The sequence below is a fragment of the Oncorhynchus nerka genome, linkage group LG11 (assembly GCF_034236695.1).
Source record: "Oncorhynchus nerka isolate Pitt River linkage group LG11, Oner_Uvic_2.0, whole genome shotgun sequence".
Lineage (NCBI taxonomy): Eukaryota > Metazoa > Chordata > Actinopteri > Salmoniformes > Salmonidae > Oncorhynchus > Oncorhynchus nerka.
In genome coordinates, this window is record NC_088406.1 from 47,011,572 (window position 1) to 47,036,377 (window position 24,806).

Consider the following 24,806-nt stretch of genomic DNA (forward strand, 5'->3'; position numbering starts at 1 on the left):
AAAAGTTCATGCCGATTGAGAATGATGGTTTAGCCTACTTTCAGTCTTTTGCTATGAATCATTCATTCATACACAGGTAAAAAATGACTAACGTTATATTTCACTGCACCTATCCGCTGTATGTGACACATTTTTGTTGTTGCTACATTTGCATAACTTTTTTGTTCAACTGTATCAAGTTGTTTGCTTTGCTAGCTTCAACGAACATCGTTAGACTCCAGCCACCCAAGCCATAGACTGTTCTCTCTGCTTCCGCACGGCAAGCGGTACCGGTGCATCAAGTCTGACAGCAACAGGCTCCTGAACAGCTTCTATCCCCAAGCCATAATACTACTAAATAGCGAACAAAATGGCTACACAGACCAAATGAGTTGACCCTTGTATAAAAAAATATATATATAAAAAAACACGTTCTATGCACACTCACACTGACACTCCAACACACACATAACATGCACACACATTTTTTATTGACTACACTCACATACAATCTTCATTTACGCTGCTGCTACTGTTTTATCATACATCATGATGCCTAGTCACCTTACCCCTATACATATCTGCCTGTCACTCCAGTCTCCCTGCACATTGTAAATATGGTATAGGAACTGACCCTGTATCATAGCTTCTTACTTTCTCATGTTCATCTTATTTATATATGTCGTGTTTTTGTTCTAACTTGTTATTTTAGTACTACGTTGATATTGACCACTGCATTGTTGGGTTTAGAACTTGCAAGAAAGGCATTTCACTGTACTTGTGCACGTGACTTTAAAACTTGAACCTGTTCACCCTGGTTGATTCACAGATGGAGCAGAGGCAGCTTTATTGTTAGTCAGCCATCTGCATATTATTGGTTCGTTAGCTAGCTGACAGGCAGCTGCATACTATACTGGTTTCCACTAGATGGCACAAACAGTCAAAATTGGCTATAAGAATAGATGTCACAAACAGTCAAAATTGGCTATAAGAATTCATGAAAACTTCAAATGAATTTACGGTTAGGTTTAAAATCACATTTTATGGCGGGGTTTATGGCTGTGGTAACTAGTGACAACCCTGCATACTAGCTAGTTAGCTGGGTTAATGTTGATTGCTCATGCGTTTGCTACCATCATCTTTGTCATTATTCTCAATGTTTCATAATCAATGTGGTTCGAATGCTAATCGAAACATATACGTCAGTGGTACAAACGGGCGTACGATACGTCGTAACACGGAACAAAGTAAAGATTGCGCCAGAAGAGGTCTGTTTTTTCAGCTTGTCTCAAATACTATTTGTCCATTGCCTTGTCAAAGTTTGACGCTAACATATTAGTTGTAGGCCCATTCGTTTTCATTGCAGCCCTGTTTGAACGCAGTTACGCTAACGCCGTATTCACGATACTCAGTCAACTCGCATCCAGCTACAGTAGCTGGTAATAGGCTAAATGCATTATTCCGCCTCCAACGTTCTAATTTACTTCAGACCGGGTTGATGACTTCCGGAGCGAGTTCTGCTATTGTTTTTATCATTAGCTTACTAGCTGTCGTCGATGCATTTCTGGCTGAAATAGTTCGCAATTACTACGTTTAAATTACAGCCCCGCGAAGGAGGTGCTAATGAACATTGTTCAGTGCCTGTGTTCAGTTTCTTCCAAATGTAATGGTATTGTGAGCTTCCATCGTTTCCCAGTCGATGTAGAGCTCAGAAAAAGGTGGTTAGTGACAGAACGTCGTGACAACTTTACTGTCACCAAACACACAAAGGTGTGTAGTACACATTTCGTCGAAAGTGACTTTGTTGAGGGGAAAATGGGGGGGGGGGGCAATACCTAAAAAGAGGTGTTGTTCCTACTGTCTTCGCATGGAACTGGCAAATTCAAAAGAGATCTGGTGTTTGGGAAAGAAGACTGAAACGTCCTGCTCCGACTGAGGGTGGTGAAAGACAAGGTGCGCTACCTATGGACTGTGTCGTCTCTGATCCGGTCCAGAGCATGGGCCAAGCCAGTGTAAATGTACATGTGTTTATTTGCTAGCAGCAAAATAATCATTTGTTTATCTATGACATGTATCAATCATTTGTGTTGTAGTGAATATCAGTTTGTGTGGAGCTTGTATTGGCTTTAATTAGGCAATGAGTGACAGGGGTGGGGGAAAGAAATCAAGTAAACACAGTACAGCCAGAATGCAAGATTTAATACAATGTTAGAGATGTGTAATTGATTAACTGAACTGTTGAACATTTGCTGAAATACATTTTTTAAAACAAATCTATTCTACTATAGAAGAACATCAATACTTATTTTTCATAAAACCACTAAACTTGGCGCCCATGCAGGGGATCCATTCAGGTGCGAGAGACACTTCTGCAAGTAGTGGTAAAAATAAGTGGTCAACCTTCTCTCTTATAGTTTTTTAAACCTGTAGATCTTTAAATATCCTTTCAACTAGGATGTCCTCCTGTGCACAGATGACAAAGTCACACCAGCTACAACCTGTGAGAAGGATTTGACCTTTCACCTGCCAGTAGTAAGCATGAGATCTCTTCAACTTCAGCTCTCCATTCTGTATCTTTAGGTAAGGGCAGTCAACATAACTTGACCTCTAAGAGTCCAAAGTGTGGTCTCACACTGGGATCAAATATGATTCCACCTGGAGAGGATCCTAACCACGGAGCACCTGGGTGCACTACGTAGCCACACGGAAAGAAGTTAACATTCTTCAGTGTGCAGTACTCCTGTACAGCCACTGGCTCCATGGCTAGCCCCTTCTTCATCTCCATGGTCTGCATCCAGATCCCAGATTCCTTGAACATACGCTCAGCTAGGTGGTCAGCTGAGGTCTCTCCCCAGACATGGCAAACCTCTCGGAAACGAGAGGATGTTATTCTCATTTTCCTGAGCTGATGCCATTCCGGGCTGCTGCTCTGCTCCCTTGTAGCAACCTCGACTTTGTGATATCTCGTAGGTTGTCTCTAATGCCTTGAGGTGGAACTGCTCCTGATGGCTAAGGACGTAAGCACACTGGGAAGCCTGAAGCCATCTAATGGAAGTATTGGTGGAGAAGGGGCATCGGCAATCTTCACAATTTCATGGGTCTTTGGCTGTGGAAGCTGATAGGACAGAACACTGCCGCATTGCACTGGCCCAAAGGAGGACTCAACCAGGAGCACGTCAGCTGACATTTCCATTGTTGTCCCAAGAGGTGCAGGAAGTGGAGAAAAGTTGGCATACGTTTCTGAGACGCGGAGAAAGTCCATGTCAGGCATGTATCCATTGAGTGCTTTGTAGAGAGAACTTCTGCAAAACATTTTAAAACCTTAACATCAGGTTGGAGAGATTACTATGACAAAGACTCATGTAACTTTTCCAGAAACGGCACAAGCCCGAAAGTTCAAATAAAATGAATTAAAATATACAGATTTATAGATTATATATTTCCCCCCAGTCTTTGTCATTACATCGTAAAGACGCCACTGTTTAGGCTTATCTGGATACAATCACAAGAATGACTGATGTCATAAGGTGAATGCACCAATTTGTAAGTCGCTCTGGATAAGAGCGTCTGCTAAATGACTTAAATGTAAATGTTTTCTATAATGTTTCCATTCTAGGAACCTTCAACTTACCTTATTCCATCAGCACACGAGTTAGTAGGTTTACGGAACTCTATCCCACCAACCGGACCTGGCTTCACACCCTAATTAACAAGGATTTACTGTTACATAGGCTGAATACTTTTCAGGTGCATTTTTTTATGGATATTGATAGACTCACAAGTGTTCTTGTCTTGTGCCAATGCTGTTCTGTGTCTGTGCAGCTGTGAACTGGTGGTGCAGCAGGAATGTTTAGTTGAGAGTAGTGCGCTGTCTGGTAAAGAAGGGCCACCAGATGATTGTGCAGAGCACTTCCTGCAACACAGGAGCAGTGGCTTTGGACCACTATCACTGGTACGGAGTGCTTTAACACCATCTGTGAAGATAAGTGTGATGAAAGGCTGAAGTGAGAAACAAGAATGATGCGGCCCATAAATAACAATAAACATAGTAGTGTCTAGTCTTCTTAACTAGGGGCTCTTAACTATACAGGAATACATTGTGTCTCAGTAACACAATTACCAAACACTGCATCAACAGATCTTTACCAAATAATCTGTTAAATGGGCAATTCTAAATTGGGATTGGGACCCATCATTAATACCTATCTATTTATAAGATTAAACGTTGATACTGTCTCCAACACATTTTCACAGGAGATGTTTAACAAGGTCCCTAGTAGCTGACCTTTCCCTACTCTCATGCTGTGCGGCTTTTCACTCTTCCTCATGGACCTGTGACAGGCAGCCCTCACGGTGATCTCCCCTGTCAATGTATCTTTGTTAGATACTGTGTAGAAGAGATGAATAACAATTATTTTTAGCTAGAAAATATAGCTAGCAAGCTTAATTTAACCAAGCTAACGAAAATACACATTCTCAGGTAGATTCTGTCAACGTTACATAATTGTACGAAGTAACTAGCTAGCTACAGTTAATAGTTCAATTAGCTAGCTAATGATTGTAGCTAGCTAACGTCATATCTGTCATTGACTTGGTACTCACCTTCATAGTTGTCTATGTAGCTTCCTATATACATCTTGAACCCCTTTTCATTCTTGCTAGCTGGAGTCTCGGAGGCTGATTTAACAATTCGATGTACATCATTAATATTTATTTGAGGCAAGTCCTGAAGACACCTAGTAAAAAACTACGACATAGTGGTAGTAACGTTATATCGTCAACTAGACTGACCGGAAATGGCCAAACCGTGTGTTTAGAACGTTCGATCATGGAATAAGATAAGGGCTATTATGAAGTTAAATGTTGTTTTTTTTTTTTTAAATCTAGCTAGTTATCTTGTGTCTGCCAGTGCTTGGTTTGACTGAAAGCAGGATAAGTATTGGGCAGGCAACCTCTGAATTCTAATGTAGTTTACGAAAGTTCAATCAGGAAGACTGGTCTGAATGCTCGTTTAACTTTCCCAGCAAAAGGGTACCAGCATATGCCATTAGCATTCATCGAAGATGAGGCCATACCCCATTAAGTCATTTCCATATTGTATTCTGTCTCTGTTGTTCATTCCCGTTACTTTTTATCCTTTATTTAACGTGGCAAGTCAGTTAAGAACAAATTCTTATTTACAACCACTGCCAAACCCAGACGACGCTGGGCCAATTGTGCGCCATTGGGACTTCCAATCACGGCTGGATGTGATACCAGGCTGTAGTGTCGCCTCTTGCACTAAGATGCAGTGCCTTAGACCGCTGCGCCACTCGGGAGCCCAAGCTTGTACTTAATTGAAGTACATCTGCAGCTATCAACAGGCAATAACTAGCTATAGGAGATGAATGTTTAACTCGAACATATTTTTCTGAAATTTGTCTTTCAGCATAGGAAGAACCTGCCTCTCCTACACAAGTGAATCAACGAGGATGAACAAGCAGCACTTTTGGTATTTTGTCTAACCTTATGATAATAGATTGGATTACTATGAAAGCTCAGGCTTTGTGGTCAGATTGGTAATTAAATCATCCTGCCTGGTCTAGCTGGTTTGTGACCTTACTACTTACAGGAATACATGATCATACATATTTCAGTTATGGACTATTATATGTTAAATTGTTACATATTTTCCCCAAAAAATTGGGATTGTAAAATGTAACTTTGTCACCTTGAAAACAGGTTGATAACTGCACAATTCCCTTCCATTCATGATCCCATTTCTTATGTATGATAGTTGTCATGCCATGTTACCATAGGAGTTGGCTAATATAGCACAAACAGATCAAAGAATAAGCTAACATTTGGCTGATTGTTAGAACAGAAAGAGTGAAACTTGAGGACGACTCTAGAAATAGTTTACTTTGTTACAGGAAAGATAGATAAATACTATAATAAATAAATAATATATATAATATAATAAATACTTGAATCAGTCATAGAGCCCATTGCCCTTTATGGTTGTGAGGTCTGGGGTCCGCTCACCAACCAAGACTTCACAAAATGGGACAAACACCAAATTGAGACTCTGCACGCAGAATTCTGCAAAAATATCCTCCGTGTACAACGTAAAACACCAAATAATGCATGCAGAGCAGAATTAGGCCGATACCCACTAATTATCAAAATCCAGAAAAGAGCCATTAAATTCTACAACCACCTAAAAGGAAGCGATTCACAAACCTTCCATAACAAAGCCATCACCTACAGAGAGATGAACCTGGAGAAGAGTCCCCTAAGCAAGCTGGTCCTGGGGCTCTGTTCACAAACACACCCTACAGAGCCCCAGGACAACAGCACAATTAGACCCAACCAAATCATGAGAAAACAAAAAGATAATTACTTAACACATTGGAAAGAATTAACAAAAAAACAGAGCAAACTAGAATGCTATTTGGCCCTACACAGAGAGTACACAGCGGCAGAATACCTGACCACTGTGACTGACCCAAAATTAAGGAAAGCTTTGACTATGTACAGACTCAGTGAGCATAGCCTTGCTATTGAGAAAGGCCGCCGTAGGCAGACATGGCTCTCAAGAGAAGACAGGCTATGTGCTCACTGCCCACAAAATGAGGTGGAAACTGAGCTGCACTTCCTAACCTCCTGCCCAATGTATGACCATATTAGAGATACATATTTCCCCCAGATCACACAGATCCACAAAGAATTCGAAAACAAATCCAATTTTGAAAAACTCCCATATCTACTGGGTGAAATTCCACAGTGTGCCATCACAGCAGCAAGATTTGTGACCTGTTGCCACGAGAAAAGGGCAACCAGTGAAGAACAAACACCATTGTAAATACAACCCATATTTATGCTTATTTATTTTATCTTGTGTCCTTTAACTATTTGTACATTGTATATATATATATATATATAATATGACATTTGTAATGTCTTTACTGTTTTGAAACTTCTGTATGTGTAATGTTTACTGTTCATTTTTGTTGTTTTTCACCTTATATATTCACTTTGTATGTTGTCTACCTCACTTGCTTTGGCAATGTTAACACATGTTTCCCATGCCAATAAAGCCCTTGAATTGAATTGAATTGAATTGATAGAAAGGAGAATAAGATGTGGTTTGCTTGTTTGTCACCTGAATGCGAGGGCAAGCGGTTGTGTCGGATGTTACGGTTATGATAGTAATGTAGGCTCTAACTTGCACTTTGTTATCAGGTTTGAATGAAAATATATTTCCCTAACCTTGTTCATTCAATAAAGTTATTTTGAATTAATATTATATTTCTTGTGTATGTCTGTCCTTATCATATGTAGGACACAATGCTTTCTGTAATTTGTTTTGGTGCAGATATGTGTTTTAATATACTATCTGGATAAGAAAGTTTCTGATCATGGGACATGTCATAGAATTTTAGAAAAGTGCCATCAGTCACTAAAACAGGTGTTATTTTGTAAGGATCAGAATAGAAATACCCTTTAATGTGAACGAGTTATACCTTCCAGAGCTTTAGTTCTAAAACAATAACTTGACAAGATACCCAGCTAGCAGATTTGATTATGTTGGTCAATTTCTTCAACAGATGATCAGGTCTATATAATTATCAAAGTTATATATTTGGTAGTAGAAAGGAAACACAGACTCTTTGAAGTATTGCGATTCTTCTTTAGTAATACAACTGCTGGTACAAAGTATAGTATATGATGGCTCTCCCCAGGTTCTGCGAGGTGTCGAAGACATCCTGCAGCTTATATAGGTATAGGTTCATATCAAGGTGACATTTCACAACAAGCAAGTAAGTCTAAGCATCTTCTGCCAGGTGGTGGTCTCCATCAGGCCTGACTTTGGCCTTGTGTTCTCAGAACCTCAGTCAGTCACAGTGGGACCCAGACAGGAGGAGTATGAGCGTAGGCGGTTTCTGCTTTCTGATAGTGTCTGCAGGGCACATCACTCAACTTGTGTTAACACACACACAGAGGTTCTCCTAAGAGAATACCTTTCAGTTTATCATAACACAATTTATTAACCCTTTAAAAGGTATGAGGCCTTGGTTTAATCCCTTCAATTCCTTGGAAGTTGTGGGAATGTACATTTTTAATTTCTCTTTAGTTCTGGGAACGAAGCCATGAGTTTCCTGACAGGTAAATATTAACGTTTTTTAAATGTTCTGAGAATGGAAGTGAACATTTCGCCTGTTCTGGTAATGTTTATTTTTTAGGTTGCAGAGAGGTTCTGAAAATGTTTTACTCTGGTTCTATTAAAGTTTTCCTGGGAGGTTTTATTAAGTGTTTGCATGAGAACAGAAATGAGAGTTTATTTGGAGTTTTTGAATAAATTCTTAACTTACACTGAATGTTTCAATAACACTGATTATTAGCTTATTTTGGGTGAACTTTTTTGAATTCCAAGCACATATAGAAAACATGGAAATTAGTTTCCTTAGGTGTGAATCATGCAAACACTTTTTTATTGTGACAGCATCAGTGAGATTTGAACCTACAGTAAAGTACAGATACCCCACCCCCCAAAATGACTTAAGTAGTACTTTAAAGTATTTTTACTTAAGTGCTTTACACCACTGGGAATTAGTCCACAGCACCACCAATATTGAGCTAGCATGCCTTGTTTCTTTACTCGTACAAAGCTGTTCATTTTAGTCTGTCCAAACAAACCTAATTTCAAAGAGAACTAGAACTTATTAAGATCAGGTGTGGCCATTTAGTGGGCGAGGCCAACACACCCGAAAAAACACTTAACAAGATACAGAACGTTTTGTTGATGCTGAGAATGGAATGTATATGTTTTTAAATAACATTTTAAGAATGTTCTCTGAACTTAACCAAAGTTTTCTTAACAGTCTGAGGACAGAATGTATGTTTTTAAATAACATTCTTAGAAAGTACCACCCTGCATCCCACTGCTGGCTTGCCTCTGTAACTTTGCAGGGTTAGTCCCTGGATGGGATACCAGATGCTGTTGGAGTGCCAGTAAGAGGCCCTCTTTCCTCTGGTCTAAAATAAAAAATATCCCAATGACCCAGGGCAGGGATTGGGTACATTGCTCTGTGTAGAGTCCCGTCTTTCCGATGGGGGGTTAAACGGGTATCCTGTCTCTCCGTGGACTCTAGGGGTGTTAACCCCGGTGTCCTGGCTAAATTCCCAATTTGGCCCTCATACCATCATGCCCACTTAATCATCCCCAGCATCCAATTGGCTCATTCATCCCCCTGTAACTATTCCCTAGGTTCTTGCTGTACATGAGAATGTGTTCTCAGTCATCTTACCTGGTCAAATAAATCAACGCAATGTACAGTAGTAGAAATAATAGAATGAGCTATGTTAAGTATACAGTTTTCAAATACGCAGTACAAAACACCATGGCAAAATGGATAGAATTCCAGGAAGTTAGCTTCCGGACCACAATCCGTGATATAAATATATACAGTGTCTTCGGAAAGTATTCAGACCCTTAGATTTTTTTCCCCCACATTTTTTTAGGTTACAGCTTTATTCTAAAATGGATTAAATCATTTTCCCCCTCACCAATCTACACACAATACCCCATAATGACAAGGCAAAAAGTTATATTTTTTCAAATGTATAAAAAATAAAAATACTGAAATATCACATTTACATAAGTATTCAGACCCTTTACTCAATACTTTGTTGAAACACATTTGGCAGTGATTACAGCCTTGATTCTTGGGTATGATGCTACAAGCTTATCACACCTGTATTTGGGGAGTTTATCTCATCCTTCTCTGCAGATCCTCTCAAGCTCTGTCAGGTTGGATGGGGAGTGTTGCTGCACAGCTATTTTCATGTCTCTCCAGAGATGTTCGATCGGGTTCAGGCTCTGGCTGGGCCACTGCATTGTCCAATGGGCTCCCGAGTGGCACAGAGGTTAAAGGCACTGGATCTCAGTGCTAGAGGTGTCACTACCGACACCCTGGTTCAAATCCAGGTTGTATCACAACCGGCCGTGATTGGGAGTCCTATAGTGTGGCGCACATTTGACCCAGCATCGTCCGGTGTAGGCTGTCATTGTAAATAAAAATGAGTTCTTAACTGACTTGCCTAGTTAAATCAAGTTGTAGAAACATCTCAAGGATGATCAATGGAAACAGGAAGCATCTAAGCTCAATTTCCAGTCTCATAGCAAAGGGTCTGAATACTTAAGTAAATAAGGTCAAATACCTGTTTTCACTTTGTCATTGTGGGGTATTTATTATGTGTAGATTGCTGACAATTTGTATTTAATGAATCCATTTTAGAATAAGGCTGTAACGTAACAAAATATGGAGAAAGTCAAGGGGTCTGAATACTTTATGAAGTTTCTGTGTGTATGTCAGTGGTAAATAGAACATGTCTGTACAGCAATAGTTATATAGGATGAGCCATGACAAGAATACAGTATATACATGTAAAGTGGGTAAAACTGTATGTAAACATTATTAAAGTGACCAGTGTTCAATGACTATGTACAATTGTCGGAAGTTTACATACACTTAGGTTGGAGTCATTAAAACTCATTTTTCAACCACTCCACTATAGATTTGGCAAGTTGGTTAGGACATCTACTTTGTGCATGACACAAGTCGTATTTCCAACAATTGTTTACAGACAGATTATTTCACTTATAATTAATTGTATCACAATTCCAGTGGGTCAGAAGTTTACATACATGAAGTTGACTGCCTTTAAACAGCTTGGAAAATTCCAGAAAATTATGTAATGGCTTTAGAAGCTTCTGATAGGCTAATTGACATCATTTGAGTCAATTGGAGGTGTACCTGTGGATGTATTTCAAGGCCTACATTCTAACTCAGTGCCTCTTTGCTTGGTATCATGGGAAAATCAAAAGAAATCAGCCAGGACCTCAGAAAAATAATTGTAGACCTCAACAAGTCTGGTTCATCCTTGGGAGCAATTTCCAAACGCCTGAAGGTACTACATTCATCTGTACAAACAATAGTACACAAGTATAAACACCATGGGACCACGCAGCCGTGATACCGCTCAGGAAGGAGACGCGTTCTGTCTCCGAGAGATACATTTACATTTACATTTAAGTCATTTAGCAGACGCTCTTATCCAGAGCGACTTACAAATTGGTGCGTTCACCTTAAGACATCCAGTGGAACAGCCACTTTACAATAGTGCATCTAAATCTTTTAAGGGGGGGGGGGGGGGTGAGAAGGATTACTTTATCCTATCCTAGGTATTCCTGAAAGAGGTGGGGTTTCAGGTGTCTCCGGAAGGTGGTGATTGACTCCGCTGTCCTGGCGTCGTGAGGGAGTTTGTTCCACCATTGGGGGGCCAGAGCAGCGAACAGTTTTGACTGGGCTGCGTGGGAACTGTACTTCCTCAGTGGTAGGGAGGCGAGCAGGCCAGAGGTGGATGAACGCAGTGCCCTTGTTTGGGTGTAGGGCCTGATCAGAGCCTGGAGGTACTGAGGTGCCGTTCCCCTCACAGCTCCGTAGGCGAGATGAACGTACTTTGGTGTGAAAAGTACAAATCAATCCAAGAACAACAGCAAAGGACCTTGTGAAGATGCTGGAGGAAACAGGTACAAAAGTATCTATTATCCATAGTGAAACGAGTCCTATATCGACATAACCTGAAAGGCCACTCAGCAAGGAAGAAACCACTGCTCCAAAACCTCTATAAAAAAGCCAGACTACGGTTTGCAACTGCACATGGGGACAAAGATCATACCTTTTGGAGAAATGTCCTCTGGTCTGATAAAACAAAAATAGAACTGTTTTGCCATAATGACCATCCTTATGTTTGGAGGAAAAAGTGGGAGGCTTGCAAGCCGAAGAACACCATCCCAACCGTGAAGCACGGGGATGGCAGCATCATGTTGTGGGGGTGCTTTGCTGCAGTAGGGACTGGTGCACTTCACAAAATAGATGACATTATGAGGCAGGAAAATTATGTGGATATATTGAAGCAACATCTCAAGACATCTGTTAAAGCTTGGTCACAAATAGGTCTTCCAAATGGACAATGACCCCAAGCATACTTCCAAAGTTGTGGCAAAATGGCTTAAGGACAACAAAGTCAAGGTATTGGAGTGGCCATTACAAAGCCTTGACATCAATCCTATAGAAAATTTGTGGGCAGAACTGAAAAAGCGTGTGTGAGCAAGGAGGCCTACAAACCTGACTCAGTTACACCAGCTCTGTCAGGAGGAATGGGCCAAAATTCACTCAACTTATTGTGGGAAACTTGTGGAAGGCTACCCAAAATGTTTGACCCAAGTTAAACCATTTAAAGGCAATGCTACCAAATACTAATTGAGTGTATGTAAACTTCTGACCCACTGGGAATGTGATGAAATAAATAAAAGCTGAAATAAATCATTATGTCATTATTCTGACATTTAACATTCTTAAAATAAAGTGGTGATCCTATCTGACCTAAGACAGGGAACTTTTACTCTGATTAAACGTCAGGAATTGTGAAAAACTGTGTTTAAATGTATTTGGCTAAGGTGTATATAAACTTCCGACTTCAATTGTACATAGGGCAGCAGTCTCTAAGGTGCAGGGTAGAGTACTGATAACTGTTTAACAGTCTGAAGGCCTGGATATACAAGGGGTGTATCAGTTCGTTGGTTCCAGTTTTAATGCACCTGTGCTGTCTCCGGCTTCTACATGGTAGCGGGGTGAACAGGCTGTGGTTGGGGTGGCTGAGCTTTCTTGATGATCTTCTGGGCCTTCCTGTGACACCGGGTGCTGTATATGTCCTGGAGGGCATTCTGGTGACCTATTAAAAACAGTACAACAATGATATAGCAAATTAAGATGTGTGATGTACACCTTTTGTTTTGAAGAAAAAAACAAAGGAGCACACACACCACGTGCCTTTGTTTTTTGTTTTTTTAAGTGGTAAGGGGGTGGTCTCTAGATTCTTCTATCAGCTAATCAGGGCTGTATATGCAAATATATTAACATTTGTATCCCGTGCCCACACTGTTGGACTGAGCTCAGGGAAATAGATTAAGAAAAATATATTTTTTAGTTATATTTTTTTAAATAACACACACAGTGATTTATAAACATAAAATATGTTTAAAAAAATGTAAACTACCTGGGGGCTGTAATTATTATGTATTCATTTCAAAGCATTGTCATTGAACTAGCTACATCATTATTTTATTTCCCATTTCATTAGCCACAATGCAAAGCGGTAAAGAAATATAAATAAATCAATTGAAATAACCATATTTGAAAACGATACTTGTACAAAAATCAACACGATAATGATTTCCATTGTGTACAAACACTATATTATTAACTATGTTTGAAAGTACAGTATTTTTGATATTTTTTATTTATTTATTTATTAGTATTTTTGGTATTTATTTTTGAGTGGCAGTAGCTCTTACGTCAGATCCTGTCACAAGGTAAACATAGATGCTTCAAAGTCAACTCTGGCTGCTTCCTCTTTCTGTTGTCGTTACTGCTAGCTAGTAAAATTAACGAAACGGTCATCATTGTCGGACAACTTAAAACGGGTGGTTGATACGATGATGAGATGAATGCTAAATGTATCAATTTGTGAAGAATTGGCAATGGATAATCTGTATAAACTGTCAACGTTTCCTCCTGGTCGTGGGTTTACTAGCTAAAGACGTTAGCTGCTTGCTATCCTTGTAGCTAGAGCCTTCTCCGCTTGCAGCTAGCTAGATCAGCTGGCAAACTCGGCTCAGCCAGCTACGGGAGAATAACAATTAGCTAATACAGCCACTTGTCAGCACAGTTCATTGTAGCTAGCTACATCAGTTTGACAGTTAACGTTATCTAAAGAGAATGGCGTCGTCTTTTGTGATTGGAAACACATTTCGAGAGAGGGTAAGAGACTTGCTGGAGAACGATGAGTTTTCAGTTCCAACGGAGCTACAGAAAGAAGTGGAGGATATTCTTCAACAGGAACCACCATCAACTCTGTCCTTCAGAACTGCTAGAAAACTTAATAAATGTCTGCAAGACAATGGTATGTATAAACAGTTATACAACACACATCTTGCATTTCATGAATTAAGTACTAGCCTGTGTGCTTTTCCTTCTTCTCAGGTCAACCTTTCTACCTTCATGAGTTGTTGGAGGACAGCTCATTGCACCTGCCTAAGGTTGAAATGCCCCCCAGAGTAAGTAAGACCTCGATGTATGGTTATTCCTTAAGTCCCCTCATTTTGTCTCCATCACGAGGACAACATTAAAGTCGTACACCCTCTTTGTGACAGAACCCTATGCTTGTGGCTCGTCTGGAACGAATCAAAGCCAAGTTGGCCAATGAAGAATACAACAGGATCACACGGAATGTAAACACTCAGGTGAATTGCACAGTGCACACTCAAAATGTAGCCTACTGTATGTATTCGAGTAACATATGGCAGCCAGCTTAAATACATGATAGTGTTTAATGTTTGGGTTGTTGTTGATTCATGCCAGTACTTCTCTTTCCCCCCCAGCAAATTAATCGTCGTGAGACACTGGCAGACTTTGGGAGAGAAGGTTGCTATGGTTACAAATGCTTGCATGCAATCTGTCTCTAAGTGTCTTACTATCCTCGTCATCTACCTTTACCTCAACCCTCCCTGTGTGTGTGTGTGTGGTCTGTCTAGTGCGCTCAGCCAAAGCTGCAGTTGTGACGGTCTTAAACTTCCTAGTGACAGTGGCGGCGACGTTCGCTTGCGCCTATCTCGGCAGTCAATACCTCTTCACAGAGACAGCGGCGGTAAGAATCCATACAAAAATCCCTCTCTTACAAGCTGGGCAAGTATAAACCCCTATTGCCTGACGAGATTAATCGTGTCACTTAACCTCGATTGCATGATAAGCAAGGGTTAAGCTAGTACTGCATTGTGTTGTACATGGACAAAAATATTGTTTGAAAATGTAATCAAGAAGTAAGCTTCATTTCAAAACCCTTTAACCCTGTTTAAGAATCAGTATCTTTGTTGACATGTTTGCTTGTGTGTTTCAGAGGGTGATATCTGCAGTGATTGCTGCGTCCGTCGTCGGCCTGGCAGAGCTGTATGTTCTGGTACGGACCATGGAGGGAGAGCTAGGAGAACCATAGCACCAGTCAGTGTTCTTATCAACAAAATACTTTTCCTGGAGAACAATCCCTTATCTGACCCACCAGTGGACTTCAAAACAGAAATCAAAGGGGTTGAGTGGAAGTTGACATGACCACAAAACTATTGATAAGAATTGTCCCAGGTCGTTCGCATATTGAAAACGGATTAGTGTCAAGATCTTGAATGTGACCCAGATGTTAAAGTTGTTTGTGTTTTACCATCGCTGCTCTATGATGAAGTTATCGCCATGTTTCACAACTCATTTACTAATGTGGACTAACAAAGTTGGGATATTTATCTATTTATTTACATCCATGATGTTTTTATAGGGCCTGTTAAATTAGCCCCCTTCATAACATTTGTCTCATAATTTCCTACTTAGATGGAACAGGGATTTTTTTTCTCATGCAATAGCTTATTCATACTGTATTTTCACGGTCCTTCAGTATGTCTGTATAGTTGGTATTGTTTGTCTATTCAATAAAATGAGCGCCCAGGTAATTCAACTGAGTACAGTTTAATTCAATATAAATATACAGTACCAGTCAAATGTTTGGACACACCTACTCAATCAAGGGTTTTTCTTTACTTTGACTATTTTCTACATTGTAGAATAATAGTGAAGACCTCAACTATGAAATTACACATGGAATCATGTAGTAACCAAAAAATTGTTAACTAAATGGTTGGCATTTGAATAAGGAATTGTCGGTAAGGTGAACAGAAACTTGAGTTCCTGTATGGTTAATCATGAAGCATATACCCACTGCCCTTCTTCCCAGAGAGATGTGTATTCTGTTGGCGCGACACAAGAAGAAACCCAGTGGCTGTACCGACTCTGACAACATATCCTGAGAGAGCCATGTTTCCATGAAACATAATCTATATTTTAAATTCTTCAAAGTAGCCACCCTTTGCCTTGATGACAGCTTTGTACATTCTTGACATTCTGTCAACCAGCTTCATGAGGAATGCTTTTCCAACGGTCTTGAAGGAGTTCCCACATGCTGAGCACTTGTTGGCTGCTTTTCCTTCACTCTGGTCCAACTCATCCCAAACCATCTCAATTGGGTGGAGGCCAGAACATCTGATGCAGCACTCCATTACTCTCCTTCTTGGTCAAATAGCCCTTACACAACCTGGAGGTGTGTTGGGTCATTGTCCTGTTGAAAAACATGATAGTCCCACTAAGTGCAATTTGACCATGAAGGCCTGATTCATGCAGTCTCTTCTGAACCGTTGTGTCTGTTACTTAATTTGGGCAGCAATTTCTGAGACTGGTAACTAATGAATTTATCCTCTGCAGCAGAGGTAAGTCTGGGTCCTCCTTTCCTGTGGCGGTGCTCAAGAGCCAGTTTCATCATAGCACTTGATGGTACCCAATTTGTTATACTTGAGTAAAAGTAAAGATACCTTAGGAAACCCTGTTTTAGCATACAGCTAGCTACCTGCTGCCAGATGTGGCAGACAGTATTGTCTTCGACTGCCGATCGGCATTCATTTGTTTTGAGGTGAATTAAAGGGCAAGATGGATTTTACAGGACAGAAGCAAACAACCAATTACAGATACCCTGGAAGCTGTGTAGTACTTAAATCCCTTCCATGACAACACATATCTGTTTTCACGATTCAAAACAACTTTAATACGATATCTGACTATTTGGCTTGTGTTATGACTTCCCCCACCTACACTGTATCTCTGGACAATTTCCTTTTAGTTCTGTCCCTTCATATCAGTTGAGAGATTAAAGGATGTAATTGCATCTGCAAGACAAAAACGTGTCTGAAAGATCCGAGATTTGACACCAGTATTAAGGGTTTATTGAAAGATTATTTGGGATTAAAGATGATTACGATATGCAGAGATCACTGTCCAGCAGGCCAGGTTGAACTGTCATAGTGCTCCTGTCACATCTTGACTGTATTACTCACATGTAATACTTCACTGGAGACCTTAAACCCAGCTAGAATTAAAGAGTTGGTAAGCTGATAGACCCTGAGCTTCAGTTTTAATATATTTCTTATTATTCATTTTTTTCCTCTATCCTTCCCATATATATGGGGGAAAATATTTTTTATCTGGAAAATAATTATATCTGTCGCGGTATCTGGCCACAAGGAATCATTTTAATCCGGATATTTTGAAAGATAATACTCCCGGAAACATGAAACGTTGAATCAAATCGGCCGAGGCTGATTCTATGTCAGGTAGAATACCTAATACCTCAGACAACAACTACTGTATGTAACGTTATACTATGTTATGCATATTTGTCCTCTTGTTCTCATAGCAGAAAGCTGCTTGCCCATCAAAGACCCTACAAAACAATACTATGAGAGGGCTATCCTATAACCCCATCTCTGTAACCATGTAGTATTATTTGACTGTTTTAACTGACTGTTTGCGGGTTTTTTAAAACAATACAGCCATAACAATTTATGCAAAAATATTTCATACTTCGGTGTTGACTCATAGACAGCATACGTGGTTAATATTTGACATTTACCTCTGCTAGATCACAATTATCCAATCTGGGTTCAACACCATCCAGATGACAAACGCTTTGTACGCTAAGATATTGAAGAATATCACAAGTGCCCAGCGTAGGGTTCTTCTTTTACAGCTGTAGCCAGTCACCAGCTTGTCTAAGTTGTCCACCCCTCTTTTTGTGGCATTGTAATTCATTATGATTTCTGTTTTTTGATGTTCCTGGCCACAGATTCTCCCATCCCTATGCAGCGTACTCATGAGTACCACAGGTTTGTCTGTCTTTGGCATGTAGGACACTAGGGATGTGTCGGCTGTGAACACAAACCTATAGGAATTGATAGGCCAGTTACATGTATTCAACAGCTGAGGTGGGAGCTCTGGCTTGTTTTTTCATACTGTTCATACCATCGTCAGCTTCCTCTTGAGGAGCTCCTGTCCCAGCTTGTGCGAAGTAAAAAAGTTATTACATGTGATGTTGTGGCCACGGAGTCCCTTGGTTCCTCTCAGGGGCTCCTTCATCTGGTTTCCCTGTATACACTTGCAAGTTCCATGCATATGATGAAGCAGCATCACAGGCAGCCCAGATCTTGATTCCATATTTTTAGACGGTATGTACTGTCTGAAGGGGCAGCGGCCCCTAAATGGCTTAAGCTGCTCATCAACAGTAACGTTGGGTCCAGGGTTGTAAAACAGGGGAAGGCAGTCCACTCACCTTTCCCACACTGACCTGATTGTAGCTAGCTTGTCTCAATGCCGCCGAGCTGGTCTGGTGTCTCGGGTTATCAAAGTGGATAATCCTAGAGATAATGTGGAAGTTTTCCAGAGACATTATTATTGCGCAGAAAAGTTCTCTGCCAGTTTCTGCATCCCACATCGATTCTGTGGATTCCCCATTGGATTTGAAAACACCAGCAAGGATAAGAACCCCAAAGTATGCATGTAAATGAGTTTGGTTCATCTCCTTCAATCTCTCTCCAAAAACACGCATTCCCTCCAAATTAGAGCAGTCCAGAATGATTTTCTGGATGATGTCTGGAATGAGCAGTTCAAAAGCAGACTTTATGTCCTGCACATGAGCAACCGCCATCCGTGTCGGCCCTGGTTGCATCCTTATCACATTGGCAGCCATGCGAGGTGGCTCGTTCCTTGGGTAAGAAGACAATTTAATTTCACAATTTTTTGACATGCATATTTCTCCTGCAGGCTGCAGATGAGCTGGTTGCTGACGGGCTGGTCCTGTGGCTGGCTGAGGGTCAATTTCAACCTCTTCTTCCAACTCACTGTCAGACTTCGAATTGACAGAGACATGATCCTCATATTCTGAAAATTCTTCATCTTCAAAAGTGGAAGACGCTCATTCCACACTAGCTTCTCTCTCTACAAAAATGATATTCAAGGCCCTCTGAGCAAAGATTATTTTTGCCATACTGATTGATTGTGGTAAGGAGCCACACATGCAAAGTTATTTGTTGTTGTGTCCCTCCCCTAATTTGCACCTGGCTGGGGTAGGGTGTGGTAAAATAGTGCATTTTTTACAATGTATTGTAATAACATTGTGCAGGTTCCCGCAAGACATTTTGTAGCTTCACACACTACAAAAGGTAAAGAGTGCAAGAAAAGCAGGAGACAGGCAGACAGGCAGGGTGACAGACAGGTTCTTGGTGCTATGTTGAAACAGCAGGCCCAGGGAGGAGGAAGACAGAGTGAAGGCACACAGCAAACCTTTTTGTTTCATTTTTTCTTGTTTTCACCTACACACACACTTTCCCACATTTTTATTACCCTCAAGTCCAGTGGACCCGAACACCACATATGTAATAGAAATGTGTAGGCAGTGGTGTAAAGTACTTAAGTTAAAATACTACTTAAGTAGTTTTTTGGGGTATCTGTAAGTTACTTTACTATTTATATTTATGGAAACTTTTATTTTTACTTCACTACATTCCTAAAGAAAATAATGTACTTTTTACTCCATACATTTTCCCTGACACCCAAAAGTACTCGTTACTTGTTGACAGGAAAATGGTCCAATTCACACACTTATCAAGAGAACATCCCTGGTCATCCCTTGTTCCTCTGATCTGGTGGACTCACGAAACACAAACGCTTCGTTTGTAAACTGTGTCTGAGTGTTGGAGTGTGCCCCTGGCTATCCGTCAATAAAATAAAACAATTAAACTGTGTCGTCTGGTTTGCTTAATATAAGGAAGTTTAAATGATTTGTAATCTATTTTTGATACTTAAGTACATTTTAGCAATTCCATTTACTTTTGATAATTAAGTATATTTAAAACCAAATACTTTTAGACTTTTACTCAAGTAGTATTTTACTGGGTGACTTTCACTTTTACTTGAGTCCTTTTCTATTAAGGTATCTTTACTTTTACTCAAGTATGACAATTGAGTACTTTTTTCCACCACTGTGTGTAGGGGGGTGCACAGCATGCACTCAATGAAAATGTGTTATTTTACAAGTTCTTCACAGAAAATGAGCCAAGGCCAATGAGTGTCAAGTTGGAAAAATGATTAATTGTATAATTTTTCTTTTAGTAAACACTGAACATGGGTCCCACAGACCCGAACACCATACAAAGGTTAACAATGTCATATTAAACTTCTAATCAATCAGTACCATGGTGAAATTAAATCAATGTATTACTCCTTGGATGAAGTAAACATACATATTGCAATTATTCACAAGCTAATGAAAGATACAAGATCCACACATTTAACAACAAAATAAAAAAAGAAACAAAATGTTACAATTGGTCACAAAACACAAGTACAGTGCCTTCCGAAAATATTCACACCCCTTGACCTTCTCCACATTTTGTTGTGTTACAGCCTAAATTTAAAATGGATTAAATTGAGATGTATCATTGACCTACACACAATATTCCATAAAGTCAAAGTGTAATTATATTTTTTTGACATTTGTACAAAAGCTAAAATGTCTTGAGTCAATAAGTATTTAACCCCTTTGTTATGGCAAGCCTAAATAAGTTCAGGAGTAAAAATATGCTTAACAATTCACGATAAGTTGCATAGACTCACTCTGTGTGCAATAATAGTGTTTATAATGATTTTTTGAATGACTAACTCATCTCTGTACCCCACACATGCAATTAGCTGTAAGGTCCCTCAGTTGAGCAGTGCATTTCACAAAGACCAGGGAGGTTTTCCAATGCCTCGAAAAGAAGGGTACCTATTGGTAGATGAAAAAAAATGAGAGAGAAAAAAGCAGACATCTGTTTGAGCATGGTGAAGTTATCAATTACACTTTCGATGGGGTATCAATTGACTCAGTCACTACAAAGATACAGGCATCCTCCCTAACTCAGTTGACAGAGAGGAAGGAAACTGCTCAGGGATTTCACCATGAGGCCAATGGTGACTTTAAAACAGTTACAGGGTTTAATGGCTGTGATAGGAGAAAACTGATGACGGATCAACAGCCGGGACTCGAACCAGGGTGTCTGTAGTGACACCTCTAGCACTGAGATGCAGTGCCCCAGACTGCTGCACCACTCGGGAGCACAACAAAAGAGTGCAAAGAAGGAAGTCAGTACATAATACAAATATTCCAAAATATGCATTTGTTTGCAATAAGGCACTAAAGTAAAACAGCAAAAAATACAGCAAAGAAATGTACTTTATGTCCTGAATACAAAGTGTTATGTTTGGGGCAAATCCAACACAACAACACATCACTGAGTTCCACTCTTCATATTTTGAAGCATGATGGTGGCTTCATCATGTTATGGGTATACTTATCATCGGCAAGGACTAGGGAGTTTTTTAGGATAAAAATAAACAGAATAGAGCTAAGCACAGGCAAAATCCTCTAGGAAAACCTGGTTCAGTCTGCTTTCCAACAGACCCTTTCAGAAGGAGAAGGCCAAATGTACACTGGAGTTGCTTACCAAAACGATATTGAATGTTCCTGAGTAGCCTAGTTATAGTTTTGACTTAAATCATCTTGAAAATATATGGCATGACTTGAAAATGGCTGTCTAGCAATGATCAACAACCACCTTAATAGAGTTTGAAGAATGTTAAAAAGAATAATGTGCAAATATTGTACAATCCAGATGTGCAAAACTCATAGAGATTTACCCTGTAGACTCACAGCTGTAATCACTGCCAAATTTGAGTCTAATATGCAGTATATTGACTCAGGGGTGTGAATACTTATGTGAATGTAATATTATTTCTGTATTTCATTTTCAATAAAATTCCTAAAATGTCTAAAAATATGTTTTCACTTTGTCATTAGAGGGTATTGCACATAGATGGGTGAGAAAAAAAAGCATTTCATCCATTTTGAATTCAGGATCTAACACAACAAAATCTGGAAAAGTCAAGGTGTGTGAATACTTTCTGAAGGCACTGTATTGGGCAAGCGGTATAGGCTAGTGGTCCCAAATATGTTTGTGTTGTTTTGCCAATACCTGGCAAGACAGCACAACCAGAGCTGGGTCCACCAGGCTATACAATAGGTAAGCAGGGGCAGGAAATTAGAACTCCAGGAAGTTGGTGACAATAGCAGCATTATAGATCAGGTCTGAGATGTATCCGATGGAGGTCTGGGGGCCCACCTGAGGATGATGACCCTCTCCTTGAGTCACATCCCAGTACATCTGCTGCGGATGGGAGGGGACAACCTGGTCCACTGAGGTTTGATGACTATATCTTGCCTGTGAGACAGCTAGAGTCTGTGGCTTAAAGTTCCTATACCCTGAGGTGCCCACGCAGGCCTGGTTGAACCCATCCCGGTATGGCCATGTAGACTGTGCTTGGCTTCCAACGGGTGCCGTGGTAGTAGCAAGAGATCCCAGGTGAGAGTCTTCCTCCCACAGTAGGGATTCTGCCAGGTTTGGGGAGACGGGTGTAAGCTGATGAGACACAGGGTTGCTGTAGAGACGGATCCAGTCGGAGTAGAACTGCTGAACATCATCACACTGAATCTGGTCTGGTCGGAACATTTCCCCCATTGTGGTTGGGGTGAAGGAGGGACCAGGGGAGGGGACTATTGGGCGAGGTAGACATTTTTCACCTCCTCTTCCAAAAGTTGTATTGGTAGATTTGGTGAGTCTTCCACTCTTGATACTTCTCGCCCGTCTGTTTTGGAACCACACCTGTGAACAATGAGTGGAGTCAGATAAATATGTTGTTGTAGCCTCAATGCATAGATGTATACGGAAAGTGTAAATATCTAACCTTAGTTAGTATCACTACACGAACCTGTATCTTGCTTTCAGGTAGATGTGTTTGTGCGGCCAAGCGTTCACGGAGAGTGATGTCTGGGTACGGCGTCAGAGCGAAAGCTTGTTCCAACTCAGACAATTGTGCGCGACTGAATATGGTTCTTTTGCGCTTCCTTTGGCCCTCTGTAAACGCGCTTCTCTCAGGTTCGGGTGATGAAAGTCCATTGTCATTCCTCAAGTCTAAAAAACAACAAAAACAACATTTTTGAGAATTGAAAATCGAAGTAATACAATTGGGCCAATCATATGGTTCGTAGATTATTATTTAAATAGCCTAAAATACCGGTGTAGCGTTTGAAAAAGTATTAAAGACAATTGAGGAATTACTAAACAAAGTGTACCATATATTTTCTTCTATTTTCATCTGCATTTCTGTTTATATCAATATATATCTTTCTATATATAATAACCTTATGGTTTTATTTGTTTCTTTGTGCGCTATTTATGTCCGGCAAAATCTAGACAAGAATATTGATAATTAAATTAATATATGCGAGTCATAATAAAATAATCCTAAAGGAAACTATAAAAGACAATAGACAAATATAACCTTCACTATCCTACCTTTACATTGATCTTGGTCTCCAAAAAGTGCAGTAAAATCCATATATTTATTGTCAGTCAGTCTGTGTGCAGTAAATTCTTGATTGATGAAGAGAGACATAATTCCATGTACCTCTACAGCTTGGTCTGGCGATGCGTAAATGATGCGCTCAGCGCTGGGCAGCCGTGCCTCTTAAAGCGGGAACTCCCCTTTCAATCCCATGCCGCCCACGGTCCGCACCAAATTAATCTAGGCACGTTCAGGTGTTATAGGCCTATAGTGGTGCCCAGTGCCCACCTCTCTAATCCTGAATTGCAGATGGTGAGCGGCAAGAAACAGATGAAAGCGGCAATGGTGTATAACCCCGCTGTTCCCGCTGTCGCTATTGTCTGACACTCCCTGGGTCAGACCGTCAGATCTCGTCCCGGGGCAATCGACTGCAAAGAGGATCCCCGTGGAGATTGGAGCGCAGGGCAGGCAGACTTTGTTGGACATGCAGAGTCAATCTACATAGGCCTACCGTATCCTAGCACGTTCGCTGCGAGAGTGATATTTGTTATTCAGCAATCATTTGCTGTCCTGTCATTTGGCATATGCCTACTAAAAATTAAGTGCCAAATTGTGCTTGATCTATTTTTATTTCTTTTACACTGTCTTCCCAAATTGATTTGTTGAGTTGGGCCTATAAAAAGGTACTTGCTTACTCTCTCTCTCTCTATTCATTACAATATTTTGATGTTTTTTCCCCCGGGGCGATTAGGATGAACGAAAAGTAAACTATAGCCTAACTATTATCTTATGCAAGGAAAAAGCCTGACAACTTCAAAAGCTGGTTTCACACTTTCTCTTCCTGTGTATTGAAATCAATTAGCCTCGTGGTCGATTTACATTCCCTTGAACACCCGTTCAATTTCTGAGTGAGGCTCTAAATACGCCAACGTACACAGATCCCCGAATTTACATTTCTGAAAGAAGCTGGAAGGGTTTCGAGGAATACACATTGTACAAGAACCAACTCTTTATCTTCTCTTTTTTTAATGAGCCAATTAGTAATGATTTATATTGGCCTGCCCTACCCCTTTCCTTTTTTTGTGAAGAGATCATGCTAAATAAGCATCATATTTTTGTCCTCAAATGTGTGCATTTATTGCTAAAGTAAATCCTGAAGACCATTAAATATATATTAAATAGTGATATCAAAAATAAAAAATGCAATCAAGTTAATTGCAGGATTTTGTCGATTTAACTCTAAGATTTGTCGATTAATCACGGTTAATTAATCACAAATTCAGAATTTGCTCAAATGGAGCTGAAATGTAAGATTTTTTTTAAATACAAGAAGTATTACAACCCACTGGGCAAAACCTGGTTGAATCAACATTGTTTCCAAGTCATTTCAACCCCCCAAATCTGTGATGATGTTGT

The 24,806-nt window shown here is 40.2% G+C and overlaps 2 protein-coding genes and 1 long non-coding RNA gene across 3 annotated transcripts; 2 read left to right on the forward strand and 1 right to left on the reverse strand.

The window, feature by feature from the left end:
• Positions 1-1,249: 1,249 nt before the first annotated feature.
• On the forward strand, positions 1,250-5,561 carry LOC135573988 (uncharacterized). Its single transcript, XR_010465086.1, has 2 exons — positions 1,250-1,932; positions 5,408-5,561. It is a non-coding gene; the product is annotated as an uncharacterized LOC135573988 (long non-coding RNA).
• Positions 5,562-13,429: 7,868 nt separating this feature from the next.
• LOC115137643 (transmembrane protein 199-like) lies at positions 13,430-15,585 on the forward strand. The gene is made up of 6 exons (XM_029673967.2): positions 13,430-13,989; positions 14,070-14,143; positions 14,240-14,329; positions 14,468-14,510; positions 14,621-14,733; positions 14,983-15,585. The coding sequence occupies exons 1-6, from the start codon at positions 13,806-13,808 to the stop codon at positions 15,076-15,078; spliced, it is 600 nt and encodes a 199-aa protein (XP_029529827.1). The 5' UTR covers positions 13,430-13,805; the 3' UTR covers positions 15,079-15,585.
• Positions 15,586-22,087: 6,502 nt separating this feature from the next.
• On the reverse strand, positions 22,088-23,507 carry LOC115137815 (homeobox protein SEBOX-like). The gene is made up of 3 exons (XM_065024126.1): positions 23,402-23,507; positions 22,815-23,017; positions 22,088-22,708 (listed from the first exon to the last, which is right to left on the reverse strand). The coding sequence occupies exons 1-3, from the start codon at positions 23,499-23,501 to the stop codon at positions 22,088-22,090; spliced, it is 924 nt and encodes a 307-aa protein (XP_064880198.1). The 5' UTR covers positions 23,502-23,507.
• Between the last annotated feature and the right edge of the window lie 1,299 nt (positions 23,508-24,806).

Excerpts from the sequence above, each read along its gene's own strand:
- LOC115137643 (XM_029673967.2), top strand. The coding sequence starts at position 13,806 with ATGGCGTCGTCTTTTGTGATTGGAAACACATTTCGAGAGAGGGTAAGA. Across the intron at positions 14,144-14,239 it reads AGGTTGAAATGCCCCCCAGA|AACCCTATGCTTGTGGCTCG; the intron begins GTAAGTAAGACC and ends TCTTTGTGACAG. Across the intron at positions 14,511-14,620 it reads GGCAGACTTTGGGAGAGAAG|TGCGCTCAGCCAAAGCTGCA; the intron begins GTTGCTATGGTT and ends TGGTCTGTCTAG.
- LOC115137815 (XM_065024126.1), bottom strand. The coding sequence starts at position 23,501 with ATGTCTCTCTTCATCAATCAAGAATTTACTGCACACAGACTGACTGAC. Across the intron at positions 23,018-23,401 it reads AGACCAAGATCAATGTAAAG|ACTTGAGGAATGACAATGGA; the intron begins GTAGGATAGTGA and ends GTTGTTTTTTAG. Across the intron at positions 22,709-22,814 it reads TACCTGAAAGCAAGATACAG|GTGTGGTTCCAAAACAGACG; the intron begins GTTCGTGTAGTG and ends CATTGTTCACAG.